The 18,731-nt window shown below is 65.5% G+C and overlaps 1 protein-coding gene across 1 annotated transcript in view; it reads right to left on the bottom strand.

Annotated features, from left to right (window-relative positions):
- Positions 1-605: 605 nt before the first annotated feature.
- Positions 606-18,731, bottom strand: part of COL11A2 (collagen type XI alpha 2 chain) — a 29,628-nt gene continuing 11,502 nt past the window's right edge. The window contains exons 13-66 of the mRNA XM_054721998.1: positions 18,641-18,727; positions 18,322-18,378; positions 18,103-18,156; positions 17,958-18,011; positions 17,807-17,860; positions 17,574-17,627; positions 17,374-17,427; positions 17,251-17,295; positions 17,046-17,099; positions 16,590-16,634; positions 16,356-16,409; positions 16,118-16,162; positions 15,938-15,991; positions 15,653-15,697; positions 15,404-15,457; positions 15,233-15,277; positions 14,978-15,031; positions 14,556-14,663; positions 13,604-13,657; positions 13,316-13,369; positions 13,185-13,229; positions 13,043-13,096; positions 12,918-12,962; positions 12,753-12,806; positions 12,599-12,652; positions 12,258-12,311; positions 11,370-11,477; positions 10,933-11,022; positions 10,716-10,769; positions 10,349-10,456; positions 10,164-10,271; positions 9,288-9,341; positions 9,140-9,193; positions 8,866-8,973; positions 8,657-8,710; positions 8,393-8,446; positions 8,109-8,162; positions 7,931-7,984; positions 5,784-5,891; positions 5,412-5,465; positions 5,208-5,261; positions 5,013-5,066; positions 4,520-4,573; positions 4,154-4,261; positions 4,013-4,066; positions 3,812-3,865; positions 3,520-3,627; positions 3,362-3,415; positions 3,058-3,093; positions 2,846-2,899; positions 2,483-2,750; positions 1,642-1,754; positions 1,165-1,371; positions 606-746 (exon numbers count right to left, since the gene is read on the bottom strand). Coding sequence (XP_054577973.1) covers positions 606-746; positions 1,165-1,371; positions 1,642-1,754; positions 2,483-2,750; positions 2,846-2,899; positions 3,058-3,093; positions 3,362-3,415; positions 3,520-3,627; positions 3,812-3,865; positions 4,013-4,066; positions 4,154-4,261; positions 4,520-4,573; positions 5,013-5,066; positions 5,208-5,261; positions 5,412-5,465; positions 5,784-5,891; positions 7,931-7,984; positions 8,109-8,162; positions 8,393-8,446; positions 8,657-8,710; positions 8,866-8,973; positions 9,140-9,193; positions 9,288-9,341; positions 10,164-10,271; positions 10,349-10,456; positions 10,716-10,769; positions 10,933-11,022; positions 11,370-11,477; positions 12,258-12,311; positions 12,599-12,652; positions 12,753-12,806; positions 12,918-12,962; positions 13,043-13,096; positions 13,185-13,229; positions 13,316-13,369; positions 13,604-13,657; positions 14,556-14,663; positions 14,978-15,031; positions 15,233-15,277; positions 15,404-15,457; positions 15,653-15,697; positions 15,938-15,991; positions 16,118-16,162; positions 16,356-16,409; positions 16,590-16,634; positions 17,046-17,099; positions 17,251-17,295; positions 17,374-17,427; positions 17,574-17,627; positions 17,807-17,860; positions 17,958-18,011; positions 18,103-18,156; positions 18,322-18,378; positions 18,641-18,727 — 3,852 coding nt within the window. The remainder of the gene's footprint in view (positions 747-1,164; positions 1,372-1,641; positions 1,755-2,482; positions 2,751-2,845; positions 2,900-3,057; positions 3,094-3,361; positions 3,416-3,519; positions 3,628-3,811; positions 3,866-4,012; positions 4,067-4,153; positions 4,262-4,519; positions 4,574-5,012; positions 5,067-5,207; positions 5,262-5,411; positions 5,466-5,783; positions 5,892-7,930; positions 7,985-8,108; positions 8,163-8,392; positions 8,447-8,656; positions 8,711-8,865; positions 8,974-9,139; positions 9,194-9,287; positions 9,342-10,163; positions 10,272-10,348; positions 10,457-10,715; positions 10,770-10,932; positions 11,023-11,369; positions 11,478-12,257; positions 12,312-12,598; positions 12,653-12,752; positions 12,807-12,917; positions 12,963-13,042; positions 13,097-13,184; positions 13,230-13,315; positions 13,370-13,603; positions 13,658-14,555; positions 14,664-14,977; positions 15,032-15,232; positions 15,278-15,403; positions 15,458-15,652; positions 15,698-15,937; positions 15,992-16,117; positions 16,163-16,355; positions 16,410-16,589; positions 16,635-17,045; positions 17,100-17,250; positions 17,296-17,373; positions 17,428-17,573; positions 17,628-17,806; positions 17,861-17,957; positions 18,012-18,102; positions 18,157-18,321; positions 18,379-18,640; positions 18,728-18,731) is intronic.

Genomic DNA, 18,731 nt, shown 5'->3' on the forward strand with positions numbered 1-18,731 from the left:
AGCAGCCGTTTCCGCGAGGCCCAGGCCGGGTGAAGGAGAGCAAGTGTGTGGGTGGGAGCCAAACAGCCAGTGAGTGGAGATGAGAGAGCCCTGAGGCAAGAGCCGTGTGTTCCAATGTTCACAGTGGGTGCTGCGGGGCTGGGCAGGAGCGGGGTTCGAGTCACTGGGGAAGCCCCGAGGCCCGGGACCAGGGTCATCCCTGCAGAGCCCTGTCCCGGGTCCGCTGATCCGGTTGGCATCTCTATCTTTGTTGTTATTCAGTTTTCCACTCTTTAAATAATTAATATAATTACTTTTAAATACAAAATACACAGTGTCCTTTCTCTTCTCTTCCTCTTGTTTGGGGTGGTTGGGAGGCAAGTTTTAAATAAGTGTGTCAGCTGTCTAACAGGTCACAGGTGGGGGGCCCTGAGCCCCAGATGCCACCCCTCCCCGGGGCGGCCTGGCACCGCTCCCCCCTCCCCTGGTCTGCCCCGATGGGGGCTCTCCGTGCCCTGACCCAGGGCCCCAGCTGGTGAGGCGCCCTCGGGAGGTGGCCCGGAGCTGATGCGGCGGGGCTCCAGGGGCCTGGTTTCCACGGACGGACGGGGTCAGACAGAGGAGTCCTAGCCCATGAAGCAGACAGGTCCCAGCAGCACCCCGCCCCGCCTCGGGGGGGCGCCCAGGTCTGAGAAGGAGGCGTCCAGCACCGGCAGCTGCTCCAGCACAGGGGTCCGCACCTCCAGCACCGTCCGGCCTTGCTGTGTCTGGAGGGGGAGACGGGAGGGGTGAGCTGGGTGGAGGGCACAGCCCAGGCTGGCCTCTCCTCTGAGCACGGTGAGCGGGACTCCCCCAGCGCGTCCCATGACGGGAAGGCAGGGCGGTGTATGTGCCTGCGGGGGGGGGGGGGGGTCTTTGAGATCGCGGCCTGTGGTGGTGATTGAGCCTGTGCTGCTCCACAGGAATGTGTGTATGTGTGTTTGGGGGGGCGGGGGGGGCCTTAGCTGGCGTGATTGACATGTGCATGTACCTGTGTGACCCTGTGGGGGTTGCCCACCCGTGTGTCTGCTGGGCCACCTGTGTAAACGTGTGTACTTGGCGATGCTGCTGTCTGCACACAGGTGAACCCCATCTCCATCCTCCCCACCCCGCACCCCCACCTGAGCTCTTCCCTTCCCTTCCCACCTGACAGCCGGCTCTGAATTCCTTGACGTAGGGGCTGGTGTCGGGGCTCAGCTCATCCTCATTGGCCCCCCTGAGCTTCAGGGGGCCGTCGCGGGCGGGCCCAGAGCACGGGTAGGAGACGTCCTGGTGGGCGGAGACGCTGAGCAGCCGCAGGAAGGTGAGCTGGACCACGCCTACCGGGGAGCCCTCCGAGTCCACGTAGGAGAACTGGGGGGGAGGGCTGCGGTCAGGGCCAGCGGAGGTGGCTGGGCGGCACGGGCGGGGAATAGGAGGGGCGCTGAGAGAAATGCCCGAGTGGGAGCCAGGAGACTGGGGTCAGGACAGGTGAATGTCTGCCTGGGGCTGCGGGGTGGTGAGCACGGGGCTGGTGAGGAGGGGGAGGGAGGCGCAGGAATGGAGAGGGGCCAGTCTTCTGCAGGCCGACTCCGGGAACTTGTCACCTAACCCCAGAGCCACCCCCACAGGGGGCGCGGGCACCTGTGTGACATCGTCCCGCGGCAGCACGCAGGTCTCCCCGCCCGCCGTGAAGTTGCAGAACACCCGGAAAGCGTCGCGGGCGCAGCCCTGGTTGGGGTCCACCCAGTACTCTCCTGGGGGGCGGGAGGGAGCTCAGACCCAAGATGCTCTTTGCACCACATCCCCACCCCCACCCTCCCTACACGCTCCCAGCCCCCAGCCCCTGCTCTCCCACCAGAGCCCCAAGCGCAGTCCTGCACTTCAGTTTCCCTCACAGCCCCCATCCCTGACGCCCCCCAGCAGCACCCCCAGGCTCCTGATCACGATGTGAGGCTGTAGGTTTGCACACGTGTGGCTGTAGGTTTGCACACGTGTGTGGCTGTAGGTTTGCACATGTGTGGCTGTAGGTTTGCATGGGTGTGTGGCTGTAGGTTTGCATGGGTGTGTGGCTGTAGGTTTGCACATGTGTGGCTGTAGGTTTGCACATGTGTTGTGGCTGTAGGTTTGCATGGGTGTGTGGCTGTAGGTTTGCACATGTGTGGCTGTAGGTTTGCATGGGTGTGTGGCTGTAGGTTTGCATGGGTGTGTGGCTGTAGGTTTGCACACGTGTGGCTGTAGGTTTGCACACGTGTCCGGCTGTGTGAACGCAGGCCTGTGCACACGTGTGCTATCTATTCCTGCAGACGGCGGCTGGCAGCGGCGGCTGCACACTGGCAGGGCCATGTCCGTTTCTGGTGCTGGCAGGTGGCCACTGCTCGTCCCCTCACCCCACCCAACACCATCCCTGACTCTGGCAGCACCACTCTGCTCGTCACGCCCAGGCGGCTGTTGGTCTCGCTGTGCGCCCTGGGCTGGCACTGACCATCGGGCAGCTCCGGGTGGCAGAGCTTCAGGTCCTGGCAGGTGCGGCCAGGGCTGTCCTGGGTCCCTGTCGGCCGCCTCATCTGCTCGATCTCCTCCCGCAGGGAGTCCAGCGAGCCAAAGATCTCCTCCAGCCCCCCAGGACTGCCCGGGGCCCCCCCAGTCGGCTCGGCCTCATCTTCCTGCATCAGGCGGCTTCCATCCACTGAGCGCCGAGTCTTCTTGGGCATCTGGATGGGCAGGGGCTGGATCACCTCGCCTGGGGGGCCCTGGGTGGAGGGGCAGACGGAGAGAGTGGGGTGAAGCAGAGAAGGTGCAGGACAGGGAGGGACGCCAGGGGCGCGGGCCAGGCCTCCTAACTCACCGGGTGTCCCGGAGGGCCCTGGACGCCCTTCTCTCCCTTGGGTCCTGCTGGGCCCTGCCAAAGGAGTAAACGAGGTCATGGAGGGGTCAAGGTCACAGTGGGGTCAACTCAGTATCCAGGCTGGGAGTGAGGGGCTCCCGGGGGGAGCACTGCTCTGGAGAGACAGTGCCAAGTCCGGCGTGGGGCGGGCAGGTCGGGGCCGGGTCACTCACTGTGGCTCCTTTGGCTCCCTTGGGGCCGGCGGGTCCCTGAGAAAGGAGAAACAAGAAAGACGTCACTCAGGGAAGGCCAGGGTGCAGGGATGGAGAGGCAAGGCCAGGAGTCCACGGGCAGGGCTTACAGGAGGGCGTGAGGGAGCCTGGGGCGGGAGACCTGGGAGGGGGAGGAGCCACTGCAGGTAAGGACACGCGGGGGAGAGTGGGGGGGAAGCAGGCCTGAGCCTGTTAGGCTGGCGTTGCCATGGAAGCCGTTGGGTAGGGTTTGGGGGCGGGGAGGGGGGGAACAGATGGTACTCACAGTGAGGCCAGGGGGCCCTCCCGGACCGATGGGGCCAGAGGCTCCGGGGATGCCCTAGGGAAGGGGGGCCTTGTTCACCTGGGTCCTCCTCCCCATGCCCCAGCCCACCCCCCACGGGAATCTCCACCTCATCCCGCCAGGACCTGCCCTCTCCTCACCGTCTCCCCCTTCTGTCCAGCGGAGCCCTGAGGACCAGGAAGCCCCCGGTCCCCCTTCTCTCCCTGCTCCCCAGGGGGCCCGATCAGCCCGATGAGACCAGGGTGGCCCTGGAGAAGAGGAGACAGGGGCGGGGACCACGCTCAGAGCCCAGAGCCAGGGCTGAGAAGAGCCCTCGCTAAGGCCCGAAGGCCCGGTGCTGGAGGCCGAGCAGAGCAGGGAACTCAGGTCCCACCTCGGGGTGAGGGTGGGTGTGGGGGGAGGGAGACACCTGGCCACTTGTCTGTCACTCACCTTCTCTCCCTTGGCCCCAGCATCACCGCGGAGGCCAGGGAGCCCTGGGGGTCCCTGTGGGGAGAGAGAAAGTCACTCTTTCCAGGGAGAGGTGAAACCAAGCCCCCCCCCCCTCACTTCCCGCTCCTCCAGGGTTTCAGCTCCATGCCCACTGCCCAGGCGCCCCCGCCCCCACTCACCCAACCCAGGCCAGTCACTCACCACAGGACCTGGGGGCCCGGCCTGACCTGTGGCCCCAGGACGACCTTGCTGGCCCTACAGATTTGAGGAGACCCCAGAGGTCAGGCAGAATGTCCCCTCCCATGCCCCCCCCCACAGCCCAGCCTCTCCCTCCAGACTCACCACTGAGCCCGGGAGCCCCCTCAGACCATCGGGACCAGGTTTTCCTGCTGGGCCTGCGGGACCCACTGGGCCTGTCTTTCCCGGGGCACCCACAGCACCGGGATCCCCCTGAAACGCACACAGGGAAGGTGTTCTAAGGGGCAGGAAGGGGGGCAGGGAGTCCAAGGTAGACAGGGCGATGCAGGAAATAGGTCTAAGTCCCAGGAGCCCCTGGGGCAGGAGCAAGTAGAGGGAACCCCCTTCCCACAAGGGGCTCAGCTGGGAGGGGGCGGGGGCTGTGAAGGGGCAGGTGGACAGAGGACTCTGAGGAGCAAAGGAGCGGGAAGATGGAGGGAACGGTCCAGCATCCAGGGTGGCCTCGCCCACCTTGGCTCCCTTCTCTCCTTGTCGTCCCTCAGGACCAGGCGTGCCGGCAGGACCCTGCAGGTGGAGGCAGGAAGGTGCAGATGAGGGTACAGAGGCCCATCACGGGGTCGGGAGGGGAGGAGGGCAGGTGTGAAAGTACGAGTGGCTCGGAACATCTGGTGGGAGCCACGCCCACCCCACCCCCCCGCCCCCAGCAGCTGCAGGGTGAGCCCCGCCCAGCAGGGGCCAGGAAGCCAGCCCTTCCCCGCCTATTCTGATTGGTGCGTTCACACCACGCCCCTGGCAAGAACTTACATACGAAACCCCTGAAACAAACATACCCAAATATGCACAGCACTTATAAACACACGTGCTCCAGCACATACAACCACCCAGGACAACCCAGACACAGCCTCTCCCTGCCAGGCCACCTGCCGTCGCCCCGTCCCCCGCCTACCACCCAAGGGCGCCCCTGAAGACCCCAGGTGTCCCCCCAGGTGTCCACCTCACTTACCCGCTTTCCAAGTGGCCCGGGGGGTCCATTCTCCCCAGTGGGACCAGGGGACCCCTACGGAGGGAGGAATAAGGGTGGGCAAGGGGTTAGTTTCCAGCCAGGGGCCTCAGGCGGGGGCCTCAGGCCGGGGCACAGAAGAGGAGCAGGGGTGAAGGCTTGGGCTCAGGGGGGTGGCGGGGGGTACTGGTCACTCACTGGCTGCCCCGGCTCGCCGTCCTCTCCACGGTCACCCTTCGCTCCATCCTGGCCCTGCAGGGAGGAAGCCGGGTCAGGGGGCCCAGCCTGGCGGGATCACCTGACCGCTGCTGACCCTCCCCCGCTTCCAGCCGCCCGGCCACACCCCAAGCCCAGCGGCCACTGAGGCCTTTGTCCGTCCCGCCCGCACTGGCCAAGACTCACGCGAGGGCCGCCTTCTCCGGGAGGGCCAGGGTCGCCGGGAAAGCCGACAGGGCCCTACGCAGAGGGAGGACAAGGCAGGCTCACAACTGGCCCCCCAGAGCCACAGCAGACCCCGCGGGCGCAGCCACACCCCTGCAGGCAGCACCCACGCCCGCCCCAGCCTCCACGCCTCCACGCCTCCACGCCTCCCAGGACTAACCAGGGGCCGGCTCGCATGTTCCCTCGCTCTGTGGGGTCTCGCTCTGGACGCCACAACCTCCCCAGGGGACCTTATTCCCAGAGCCTTCCTCCCAGGTAGCCCCACACTCCAATCCTCACACACATCCCAGCCTCCCAGTCACAGGACCTCCTCTCAGCCCCTCCCCAACTCACAGGGTTCCCTTTGGGGCCGTCGTCCCCGGTGGGGCCTTTAGGCCCTGGTGGTCCCGCCTCTCCCGGCTGCCCGGACTCTCCTTTCTCCCCACGCTCCCCACGTGGGCCCTGGAGGATGAGTGGCAGGTACAGATGGTCCCAAGGGGATCTTTAAGGTCAAGGATGCAGCCCCAGCTTCCAAGACGCCTTCAGCCCCCCCAGGCCCTCCGCCACCCAAGGAGGCACCAGAAAGGCCAGCCCTTGGTGGTCCCCGGCCCTTCCCGTCCAGGAAAGGGGGGCAGGGCTCGCAGAGACCCAGGGACAGGCCCATGGAGAAGGCTGGGGCACCGACTCCTGCCGTGGAGCCGTGGAGCCGGTCATGGGGAAAGGGGGTGGGTTGAGGGGGTGAAGGGGGTGGGGAAAGGGGTGTGGGTTGAGGGGGTGAAGGGGGTGGGAAAGGGGGGTGGATTGAGGGGGTGAAGGGGGGGGGGAAAAGGGGGTGGGTTGAGGGGGTGAAGGGGGGGGGAAAGGGGTGGGTTTAGGGGGTGAAGGGGGGTGGGTTGAGGGGGTGAAGGGGGTGGGGAAAGGGGGTGGGTTTAGGGGGTGAAGGGGGGTGGGTTGAGGGGGTGAAGGGCGTGGGGAAAGGGGGGTGGGTTGAGGGGGTGAAGGGCGTGGGGAAAGGGGGGTGGGTTGAGGGGGTGAAGGGCGTGGGGAAAGGGGGGTGGGTTGAGGGGGTGAAGGGGGTGGGAAAGGGGGGTGGGTTGAGGGGGTGAAGGGGGTGGGGAAAGGGGGATGGGTTGAGGGGGTGAAGGGGGTGGGAAAGGGGGGTGGATTGAGGGGGTGAAGGAGTGGGAAAGGGGGGTGGATTGAGGGGGTGAAGGGGGTGGGGAAAGGGGGGTGGGTTGAGGGCGTGAAGGGGGTGGGAAATGGGGGGGTTTGAGCGGGTGAAGGAGTGGGGAAAGGGGGTGGGTTGAGGGGGTGAAGGGGGTGGGGAAAGGGGGTGGGTTGAGGGGGTGAAGGGGGTGGGGAAAGGCGGTGTGTTGAGGGGGTGAAGGGAGTGGGGAAAGGGGGGTGGGTTGAGGGGGTGAAGGGGGTGGGAAATGGGGGGTTTGAGCGGGTGAAGGGGTGGGGAAAGGGGGTGGGTTGAGGGGGTGAAGGGGGTGGGAAAGGGGGTGGGTTGAGGGGGTGAAGGGGGTGGGGAAAGGGGGTGGGTTGAGGGGGTGAAGGGGTGGGGAAAGGGGGTGGGTTTAGGGGGTGAAGGGGGGTGGGTTGAGGGGGTGAAGGGGGTGGGAAAGGGGGGTGGGTTGAGGAGGTGAAGGGGGTGGGAAAGGGGGGTGGATTGAGGGGTTGAAGGGGTGGGAAAGGGGGGTGGATTGAGGGGGTGAAGGAGGGGGAAAGGGGGTGGGTTGAGGGGGTGAAGGGGGTGGGGAAAGGGGGTGGGTTGAGGGGGTGAAGGGGGTGGGTTGAGGGGGTGAAGGGGGTGGGGAAAGGGGGTGGGTTGAGGGGGTGAAGGGTTGGGGAAAGGGGCTGGGTTGAGGGGGTGAAGGGTTGGGGAAAGGGGGTGGGTTGAGGGGGCGAAGGGGGTGGGGAAAGGGGGTGGGTTGAGGGGGTGAAGGGTTGGGGAAAGGGGCTGGGTTGAGGGGGTGAAGGGTTGGGGAAAGGGGGTGGGTTGAGGGGGCGAAGGGGGTGGGGAAAGGGGGTGGGTTGAGGGGGTGAAGGGTTGGGGAAAGGGGCTGGGTTGAGGGGGTGAAGGGTTGGGGAAAGGGGGTGGGTTGAGGGGGTGAAGGGGTGGGGAAAGGGGGGTGGGTTGAGGGGGTGAAGGGGGTGGGAAAAGGGGGTGGGTTGAGGGGGTGAAGGGGGTGGGGAAAGGGGGTGGGTTGAGGGGGTGAAGGGTTGGGGAAAGGGGGTGGGTTGAGGGGGTGAAGGGGGTGGGGAAAGGGGGTGGGTTGAGGGGGTGAAGGGGGTGGGGAAAGGGGGTGGGTTGAGGGGGTGAAGGGGGTGGGGAAAGGGGGTGGGTTGAGGGGGTGAAGGGGGTGGGAAAGGGGGTGGGTTGAGGGGGTGAAGGGGGTGGGGAAAGGGGGTGGGTTGAGGGGGTGAAGGGGGTGGGGAAAGGGGGTGGGTTGAGGGGGTGAAGGGTTGGGGAACGATACCTCAAAGCCATCACTCACCTTGGCGCCTGGCTCACCCTGGACCCCTGGGGACCCTGACTCTCCTGGCTCCCCCTGCAAGGAGACTGGGGTCAAAATCCTCCTTCCCCCAAACCCCTGACAGTCCCCCACCTCCTCTCTCCCGACCCCCAACCCAAGTGGGCAGACACCAGCCAGGCCATTCGCCCCTCCTAGTTACCTTCTCTCCAGGGGGACCCAGGTTCCCAACACCTCCTGGGGGACCTTGAGGACCCTGGAAGGGAACAGAAATAGGGGTCATAGGTCAGGGAGGAGGTGCCATTCCAGGGCGGGCCAGGATGAGGGGCCCCCCACCCGAGGTCTCAGCGGGGAGCAGTGGGAGGCCGTCCCAGAGGTGGCCCCAGAGGTGGCGTCTGAGATGAGACCAGTTTACCGCGGGGGGGGGGGGGGGGGCAGAGGACCGGCCCCATTGGTCTGAAGGGACCAGAAGCTGAGAGGACTCACATCGGCTCCGTTGGGTCCAGCGGGGCCTCGAGGTCCTGGGGGGCCCGGTGGTCCCTGGGGAGAAACAGATGCACCAGAGCTAGCAGGGGAGCGGGGTGGGGGGGACACAGCGGGGGCGTTCACAGGAAGCTGGGGGTTGGGTTGGGCAGAGATCCAGGCAGAGAAGAGGAGGAGGGCCAGCAGGCCAGGGAGCAGGGTGCCGGGTGGGCTGGATGGGTGGGGGTGACCAGAGGTGGGGCGAGGGCCAGTTGGGGTCACACTCACCATAGGGCCCACGTCTCCTGTTTCTCCCTTCTCCCCCGAGGGGCCTGGCAAGCCCTGAGCAGGTTACAGGGCACAGAGCCGGGTGAGCAACCCGCCCCAGGCCCAGCTCCCTCCCTCAGACCCCACAGGCCTGCCCCCCACCTCCCTTTCCTCGTCAGAATGGGGCTCCTGACCCCAACTCTCAGCCCCTGTCTCCACCCCCAACTCACCTGTAGGCCGATGGGTCCGGGGGGCCCATTGAATCCTCTCGTTCCTTCATCACCTTTGGCTCCAAAGTGTCCCTGAGGGCCCCGGGCCCCGGGCTCCCCATCTGCTCCCTGAAGTGGGGGAGACAGGGACAAGGACACAGACGACCACGGTCAGGTGTTCTCTGTCCACAGACGCACACCCAGGTCCCAGAGTCCCCTCCTCCACCCCCAACCCCAAAGGCAGCCGGAAGGGAACGTGGGCTCTGGCGGGAGCAAGCGGGCGTCCGTCACTCACCGCGGCTCCAGGCTGCCCCACAGGCCCGATGGGTCCGGGGGGTCCGGGAGGGCCCTGGGAGAGAGGAGGGTCAGAGGCACCAAGACGGGAGGCCAGGCGGGAGTGAGGCGCAGGCCAGAGGCCAGACTCAAAGCTCACGGACACTCACATGTTCGCCTTTGTTCCCTTTAGTGCCCTTCTGTCCAGGGTCCCCCACCTCACCCTGGAGGAGAGGCAGGCGAGACGTTAGGGGTGGGAGGCAGGAGGGAGGACAGTAGGAGGCGGGGAGGGGGACAGTAGGAGGCGGGGAGGGGGACAGTAGGAGGCGGGGAGGGGGGACAGTAGGAGGCGGGGAGGGGGGACAGTGGGAGGCGGGGAGGAGTAGGAGAGGGGGGACAGTGGGAGGCGGGGAGGAGTAGGAGAGGGGGGACAGTGGGAGGCGGGAGGGGGGATAGTAGGAGGCAGAGAGGGGGGACAGTAGGAGGGGGGACAGTGGGAGGCGGGGAGGAGTAGGAGAGGGGGGACAGTGGGAGGCGGGAGGGGGGATAGTAGGAGGCGGGGAGGGGGGACAGTAGGAGGCGGGGAGGAGTAGGAGAGGGGGGACAGTGGGAGGCGGGAGGGGGGATAGTAGGAGGCAGAGAGGGGGGACAGTAGGAGGGGGGACAGTGGGAGGCGGGGAGGAGTAGGAGAGGGGGGACAGTGGGAGGCGGGAGGGGGGATAGTAGGAGGCGGGGAGGGGGGACAGTAGGAGGCGGGGAGGGGGGACAGTAGGAGGAAAGAGGGGGGATAGTAGGAGGCGGGGAGGGGGGACAGTAGGAGGCGGGGAGGAGTAGGAGAGGGGGGACAGTGGGAGGCGGGAGGGGGGATAGTAGGAGGTGGGGAGGGGGGACAGTAGGAGGCGGGGAGGGGGGACAGTGGGAGGCGGGGAGGAATAGGAGAGGGGGGACAGTGGGAAGGGGGACAGTGGGAGACGGGGTGGGGCTGTGTCCAGATCTGCAATGCCATCTGGAAAGGGCCTGGGTCCAGGGGCTGTGGGTTCCCTCACCTTGTCCCCGTCTTCTCCCGCCACGCCTGGGGGCCCAGCAGGCCCGGGAAGCCCCACGGGGCCCTGCACCCCATCGCGGCCAGTGGGGCCAATGGGGCCCTTCTCACCCTGTGGAAGTGGAGACAGGAGTCACGGCCTGAGCCGCCCCGCCGCACGGCTGGGCACAGACCCCGGCCCACACTCACCGGGACACCCTTCTCTCCTGCTGCTCCGGGGGGACCCTGGGGTCCTGGGCGCCCGGGGGGGCCAATGGGTCCCCCGGATCCCGCTGCACCGCGTTCCCCAGGGGAGCCCTAAGAGAGGAAATGGAGTCAGACCCCCAAGGAGGAGACCACAGCCTACACACCAGAGGACACCCCCCCCCACCCACCCACACACACACCCACACACACACACACACACACGGTTCCCAGGAGAATAGCCCCAAATCGGATGCATATGGCTGGCCCTGCAGTCCGTGCCAGACCAGCCGCCCAGGTGCAGATGCCGCCCCTCACTCTTCCTCGCCCACCCCTTCCTGGTCCTCCCGCTGCCCAGGGACCCCAGACTCACCGCAGGACCGGGGGGACCGGCCGGACCTTCATTTCCCTTCAAACCGGCTCCACCCTACGAACCAGAGATTCGGAGCGACAGATGAGAGACGGGCAGTGGGACTCCACAGGGCCGGGCCCAGGAGACACGCAGGGTGAGGGGTGGGGACGGGCTCAGAGAGAAGGGAGCGGGGGATTCTGGGCGCCAGCGGTCACGGCGGTCTCCGGGTCACACTCACAGCGGTGCCGGGGAGGCCGCGCTCTCCTGGGAAGCCCCTCAGCCCAGCGGGACCATCCTTCCCTGGGGCCCCCGGAGGGCCAGGGTCCCCCTAGGAGGAGAGGAAAGGTGGTGAGCACAGCATGCTCCCAAGTTATGCAGAGAGATCGCTGACCCCTCAAATCTCCAACCTGGTCCCCAAGTTCCCCTCTGCCCAGCCTCTACTAAACTTTTTTTTAATTGAATTTATTGGGGTGACATTGGCTCGCAAAACCAATAAAACAGCGTCTGCACACGGCACCCGGTGCCCATTGCCCGTGCGTCTCCCTCCGCCCGTTCCCCTGGCTTTGCCCAGAATCACGGAGCACTTCACGGATTTGCGTGTCATCCCTGCGCGGGGCCCTGCTGGTCTCCGTGGGTCCCACTTAGCGGGTGTGCTCCGGAGCCAGCACCACTGACCTTCGTGCCTTCTTTTCCAGCTGTTCCCGTCAGTCCCTGCTCTCCGGGGGGCCCTGGGGGGCCTGGGTGACCTCTCTCCCCCATGGGCCCGGTTTCTCCTGCTGCTCCCTGGGAAGGGGCCGAGAGACTCCAATCTCAGACCCTGCCTTCCTCTGGACCCAAAGCAGCCACCTGGCCACCCTAACATACCCCACCCCCCGGCCCCAAGCAGCCACCTGGCCACCCTAACATACCCCCCCGGCCCCTCACCCCGGCCCCAAGCTGCCACCTGGCCACCCTAACATACCCCCCCAGCCCCGCACCCCGGCCCCAAGCTGCCACCTGGCCACCCTAACATACCCCCCCCTGCCGGACCCTCACCCCGGCCCCAAGCAGCCACCTGGCCACCCTAACATACCCCCCCGGCCCCTCACCCCGGCCCCAAGCTGGCACCTGGCCACCCTAACATACCCCCCCAGACCCGCACCCCGGCCCCAAGCAGCCACCTGGCCACCCTAACATACCCCCCCGGGCCCCTCACCCCGGCCCCAAGCTGCCACCTGGCCACCCTAACATACCCCCCCGGCCCCTCACCCCGGCCCCAAGCAGCCACCTGGCCACCCTAACATACCCCCCCGGCCCCCCCCCCCCCCGACCCTCACCCCAGCCCCAAGCTGCCGGGGTCCCCGCCGCCCTGTGCAGGCCCCAGTGAGGAGCGCCTGCACCACCTTGCCTCTTCTCTGAGCCAAGAAGATGAGAACCGGCCCAGGTAACACACAGGCTCAGCACCAGAGCTCCAGCCCCGCCCCCCACATGCAGCCCCCCACCCCACACCCCCAGGGCCGGGAAAGGGAGAGGACAGTGCGCTGGCGCCAGGCCTGGGTCCCCTCTCCCCAGAGGCAGACCTACCTGAGGCCCCACCACCCCTGGGGGGCCAGGCGGGCCGGTCTTCCCTTGGAAACCCTGAGAAGAGACGAGAGAGCAGTCAGCGCACAGGCGGGCTTCATCAGCTCACAGGGGAGTTTGGGGTGAAGAAGTGTAGAGAGGGGTGCAGGAAGGTGACAGGGACCAGTGGTCACGTTCTTCTTCCCTGCCCCCAGGGTCACCCCGGGAAGGCAGGGTCACCGTGGCCTCCTGGCCCGGGTCGGAGTCCAGCACCGGATGCTCCCCGCTGCCAGGAGAACCCCGGGCGGGCGGGCCTTCCCACGGCTCTGGAGTCTGAGGGCCCGAGGCGGCCAGGCATCACTTACCACTTCTCCTCTCTGGCCCGGGTGTCCCGGCAGCCCGTCCTTCCCCGGGGGGCCCTGGAAGGGGTGCAGACGTCAGGGGATTCCAGGCAGGGAAGGGAATGGGGAAGAAGGATTCAGAGAACCAAGGTAGGCCAGAGGTCAGAGGTCAGCTTACCGGAGGTCCTTTGGGGCCAGGAAATCCGTTGGGGCCCTGAGGCCCAGGGAGACCCTAGAGACAGAGCGGGGTTGAGTCCGGAGGATGGGCTGGGGCGCTGGGCTCAGGGAGCTGCTCACTCAGGCTCCCCGCAGAGTCCGGGGCCCGGACACGCCAGCCACTCACCCTTTCTCCGGGCGGCCCGTGGGGGCCATCGCCACCCGACGTTCCCTGCGGGGAGACAGAGTCAGAGGAGCTGTGGGGCTGGGCTAAGGGGCAGACACCCATGGAGCCCCACCAGGGCCACTCACCTTCGCTCCGGACTTTCCAGTGGCGCCTCGGGGCCCCCGCTGACCCCGTGGACCCTAGAAGAGGGGAGAGGAGTTGCCCTTTGGATCTTGAGCCACAGGTCTCCCCTGCACTCACCGCAGCCCCACTCTCCCCTGCACTCACCGTGGGGCCCCGCTCTCCCCGAGGCCCTGACTTCCCGGACAGGCCCTGGCGGAAGGAAGCAGAGAGCACATCACCCAGGGCCTGGCTCCCCACCCCGCAGCCCTGCCCTCCGCCCCCTCTCCCCCGCCTACCCGGGCTCCCTTCTCTCCACCGGCTCCAGGAAAGCCAGGAAATCCTAGGGACCCCTGGTGAAGAAGAAGAGGAAGAATATAAAAGTCAGGAAAGGGAGGCCGGGAAGGGCCAGAGGTCAGGAGAGGTGGAGGAGGCATGGCGGGAGGCCTGGCTCTGCGGCAAACCCCTGCTGCTCTCGGGCCTGCTCCCTCCTCCGTGGGACCCCCCTGCCCTGCCAGCCTGTGTTTCCTGCCATCAGGTGTCCTGGGAGGGAAAGGAGGAGGGGGCACGAACGGGCATCACGTCACCTTGGGACCCTGGCGTCCGGGATAGCCAGGCAGACCAGGAACACCCAGCTTGCCCTGCGGAGGGACAGGGAGCAATCAGGACTGGAGGAGCCACAGGCACCCCTCCATCCCTGGAGACCCCAACCCTCAGGGGCGGGAGCCAGCCCCACCCAGCAACGTGCCCATCAGGCCCGGCCCCTGGTCTCCCGCCCCAGGGCTGCCTGGCCTGTCAGCTCTCCTCCTCAGAGGGCGGGGATCTTGCCTCCCGGTGTCTGGGGACTGGGGTCTGCCGCTCAGTCAGGTTCTTAGGGGCTGTGACCTGGTCCCTGCCTGTCAACCTCGGCTCCACCTGCCCCAGCACACGCCCTGCCCCTGCCTGTGCAGGCCTCCACTCAGCTGGGGACACCTCTGCCTCCGCCCCTGCTATGCACCCCCCACCTCAGCCCCGTGCACCCCTGCCTCCCGATGCTGTGGGCTGCGCTGGGGAGCAGGGATTCTGCAACCAGGCTGCATGGGCTCCAAGCCTGGCTCTGCCCTCACCGGCTGCGTGACTAGGGAGCATCTTAGCCTCCGGGCGCCTCTGTGAGGCCACACTGTGCAGCCTTCGCCCGGGCCGTCTCTGTCTCTAACGAGTCCGCGAGCCCGCCCACCAGCTCCTGCCTCTCCTCTCTGGACACATTTGCACTCTGCCCTGCACGTGCAGTCACCCTATGGCAGCCTATGCCTTGTCCCCATCAATCTGTTGCAAACTCCTCAGGACGGGGACTTTTCCTTGACTTCTTATCCATCACCCCTCAGCCCACCAGTGTCCAGGAGGTGCCATATACAGGAGGAGCATAATTAATGCATGGTCGTCTTCGATTGACTCACTGGCTCCAGCTGTTGGCAAGTCGTGCCCACCTGATCCCAGGGCCCAGGCCCGCATCCCCTCCATGTCCCTGGAGAACAGACACAGATCCCTCATCCCTGTCACCTTCTCGCCCAGGAGCCCCGGGGGCCCAGGGTCTCCAGTGGGCCCAGTGCGACCCTTCGGCCCCTCGGGACCATCCTCTCCTCTGGAACCAGGGACTCCAGCCTCGCCCTGCGTGAGAGGTTGAAGAGGTGAGTGTCGGGGTCTGGGGTGGGGCTGGGCCCCGGGGGAGAGGCAGGCCCCTGTGAGGCTGAGGGCTGGCAGGGGTCCCAGAAGCCATTGCAGCACAGGGGCCCACAGGGACAGGGAGACTGCTGTGATTGGAGGGACTCAGGCTGTGGGGCTGTCATCCTGCTGGGGTCAGGCCTAAAGGGTGCAGAGCACCGGAGACGGGGGCTCCGGGGATCAAAGGAATCGGCTGGGGGCTCCAAGGGAAGGATCATTAGGACTGAGACTTGGGGGGCAGTGTGGGGGTTTCTACTCACCCTGTCACCTTTCACACCCATGTCACCTTTGAACCCAGGAAAGCCATCGTCGCCCTAAAAAAATTGGGAGAGGACACCCAGGTGATAGAGGGTCAGGAGGCTGAAATGGAGGGTTCTGGAGACCATGAGTGGAAGGGTGGGTGTCAGGAGCTGGAGGGCAGCAGGGGCAGCAGGGGGGAGGGAGTGGGGAAGAGGTGACAGAGAGGCTGGTGGAGGCAGAATGGGGGTGTTGGGAAGTCGGGGCACATTGCTCACCTTTTCACCCTTATGACCTTTCAGACCCCGAATTCCGTCCACACCCTGGAGTCAGACAGGGCACAGAGACAGAGGTCAGGGACGGAGCTCGGGTTGGAAGGACCAAGCTCCCAAGACCCTGACTGGTCCCCCCAAAAGCAGTCCTTTATCTCCCGGCCTGGTGGTCTTTACCTTGACACCGCGAGGTCCGGGGTACCCTAGAGGACCCTGAGGTCCAGATGGACCCTGGAAGAAGAAAGAGAGGGATCGATAAAGGGGTCACGGGGTGTCGTCCTGGTGGCCTCGGGGCTTGGGAAATTGGAAGTGACGTCGAAGGAAAGTCAGAGCCTCGTTAATGACGAGACGAGGAAGCCCCAAGGACGTGAGCCCAGGTTGGGTGGAAAGCCCTTCGGAAGGGGGAGGAGGTGTGGAAGACCTCACCTGGTTTCCTTTGGTTCCTGGGGGACCTTCCTTCCCGGGGTGACCCTGGGGGCAGGGAAGAAGAACGTGACCACTGGTCCCTGTCACCTTCCTGCACCCCTCTCTACACTTCTTCACCCCAAACTCCCCTGTGAGCTGATGAAGCCAACTGACCACGGGCAGGCGCCACCGGTGACCTCCCAGTGCAAGCGACACACGGGACGGACGGTCACTGAGGGCCCCTGGAGGCCACTCAGTGGGGTGGAAGGTCAAGGGGTATTTGGAATAAGAAGTGGGTCCACTCACCGGGAGTCCATCTGAGCCAGGCATGCCGGGGAGCCCTGGTTTCCCTAGAGGACCCTGCAGGAAGATGAGGAGGTTCAGTTCACCAAGGGGTCAGGTCTGTACATGGCTCTAGTCCCAGCCAGACAGGCCCTCCCGACACCCGCCCTGGCACATCCCTGCTCCCACACCATTTAGTCTCACCTTCTCTCCATGAGGGCCGATGGCACCCTGAGGCCCAGGGAGACCCTATACACGGGGAGAGAGAAGTCACAGGAGCCCCGAAGTGGGGGGCGCTCTCTCCTCCAGCCAGCACCCCCCATTCAGAGCATGAGCAGTGAAGACTGGAGACCCTTAATTTCCTGTCCCCATTCAGGTCTGACCCACGTGGAAGCCCAGGGGAAGTCGCTAAAGTTGGGGAGGGGATGGACAGACCACTCACCTGGGTCCCAGGAGTTCCCTGTTGTCCAGGAGGTCCTGGCTCCCCTTGGGGTCCCTAGAAACAGGCAAGCAGGCAGGGTCAGAGGAGATGGTGACCAAACATATGGTGAAGAGCTGAGTCCCAGCAGGAGTATCCAGAGGGCGAGAACCAGAGGGGCAGGGCTCAGCGTGGGGCAAAGGGAACAGGACGTTGGCAGGCCAAGGGTCGGGTGGAGTCTCCATGCCCATCACTCACCAAGCTCCCTTTGGGACCATGGGGACCATCCATGCCGCGGACGCCCTGAAACATGAGAGGGGTGTGAGCAGGAAGGCAGGCCCACACCGGGAGGCCCTGTGGTTTCCCAGAGGCCTGGCCATTCCCGAGGGAGAGGGTGGGACAGGGCAGAGAACGCGGGTCAGTCCTCCAGTTCATCCCAGACCTAAGCCAACAGCCGGCCCAGATCCGCAGGGCGTGGGTCTGTGGGTCTGTGGGTTTGTGGGTTTTTGTTTTGTTTTTCTTGAGGATTTTTTTTTTTCTGGCTGTTCTCAGAGCCTTTGGTGCCCCACACCACTGGCCCATGGGGGCAGAGGCTGGAGCGGGACTCGGGGTGCAGCAAGGGGGAACGGGAGGGGAGGTGGGGCAGTTAGGAAGATGAGGTTTGGAGAAGTCAGGGGGTGAGATCAGGGTCAGAAGTCAGGGGCAGTCACTTACCGGGGGTCCAGGAATACCAGGTGGGCCTTTAGGGCCAAGGAGACCTCGAGGTCCCTACACGCGGTGAGGAGAGGAAAAGGCATGCATGAGTGAGAGAAAAGGTGTCTCTTTCATATCTATGTCCCTCCTCTGGCATTCCCAGAGCCCTCCTCGCCCCCACCCTCCTGCCCCCAATCCCCTGCAACCTGACCCCCTGGACACTCACCGACTCTCCAGGCAGCCCTCGAGGCCCAATCTCCCCATCGTCTCCCTGGAGAAGGAGGACATGGTGAAGTGGCCTCACCTTCCAGGCCTCCCCCATACCAGTCCCGGCCCTGGCCACACTCACCCGCTCTCCATCCTCGCCAGGGGGCCCAGGAAGGCCGTGGGCACCAGTATCACCCTGGAAGATAGGTAAGGGGGGCTTTAGAGCTCCCAACACAGACACTGACCCTCTTCAACTAACCAACCAATTTCACCCATTGAGCTCCTGCAGAGACCCTCAGCCTCCTCTCCTTGCCTTGAGATCCCTCCCCGCAACATACTCACCCTGTGTCCCTTCTCCCCAGGAAGTCCTGGGAGCCCATCAAAGCCTCGATCACCCTAGGGGAGAGAGGGGCAGCCGTGTGAAGTCCCAGTCCCTTTCCCACCCCACCCCTCCCTATGTGTCCTGAGTGGGGAGGTGCCACTTCATGAGGGAGCCCAGGGAACTCAGTCATCCTGGAAGTGAATGAGCTCAGAGGGGCTGGAGCTGAGCATCAGAGAAAGGCCCAGCCTGTCACCTTCACTCCAGGTTCTCCAGGCATCCCTCGGGCTCCATCAGCACCCGCTCGGCCCTGCAGATGCAAAGGAAATGTCAGAACAAGCAGGGGACGGTCCTCCACCCTCTGTGCCCCATCTCCCACCACACCCGCCCCACACTCAGTCACTCACCCTTCGCCCCGCCTTGCCGGGAGGGCCTGTGAGGCCCTGAGGTCCTCTGGGGCCCTGGTGAGGGAAGGTTGAGGTCAGGGTTAAGGGGCATAGACCGAGGAGGAGGAGACACTGGGTTGGGAATCAAATGGATGGGGGATGTCACCTGAGGTCCTAGGTCTCCAGATTCTCCTTTCAGACCGGGGCTCCCAGGTTGTCCCTGTGAGAGAGAAGAGAGGCTGGCTATATTGAAGGACATATCCAACAGTGACCTCAAAACCTCCCCAAAAGAAGCAAAATGACTTTTGGATTTGGGCCCTTTCCAGAACTATCCAGACCCCACACACAAATAAAGAACCTCCTACCCCACACCCCATTCGCTCACCAAAGGTCCAGGGCGACCTGTGTATCCCATGGGTCCAGGGGGTCCACGGAGCGCCAGCTAGGGGACAGGGGACACAGCAGAGGTGAGAAGACGCAGCTGGAAGACTCCCTTCCCCAGGACACCCTCTGAATTCACCCTTCCACTCCTAACCCTTGTTCACCGCCTTATGTGCTCCCCAACCTCCCTCTCAGCCCCAAACCAGCCCAGACCTTCCCCTTCCCTATATCCCTCCGGCCTGCCCTTCCAACCCCTGCTAGAGTTTTCCCTTTCCCCCTCCAACCCCCCCCCCCCACCCAAGATGCTCTCCAGCCCTACTCACCCGTGCCTGCTGCAGAATCGCCTGGGCCTGAGCCTCCTGGGCAGCCACCACAGGGCCCTTGTCACCCCCACCACTGCCAAACCGGAACTGA

This window comes from Eptesicus fuscus, chromosome 10 (assembly GCF_027574615.1).
Source record: "Eptesicus fuscus isolate TK198812 chromosome 10, DD_ASM_mEF_20220401, whole genome shotgun sequence".
Lineage (NCBI taxonomy): Eukaryota > Metazoa > Chordata > Mammalia > Chiroptera > Vespertilionidae > Eptesicus > Eptesicus fuscus.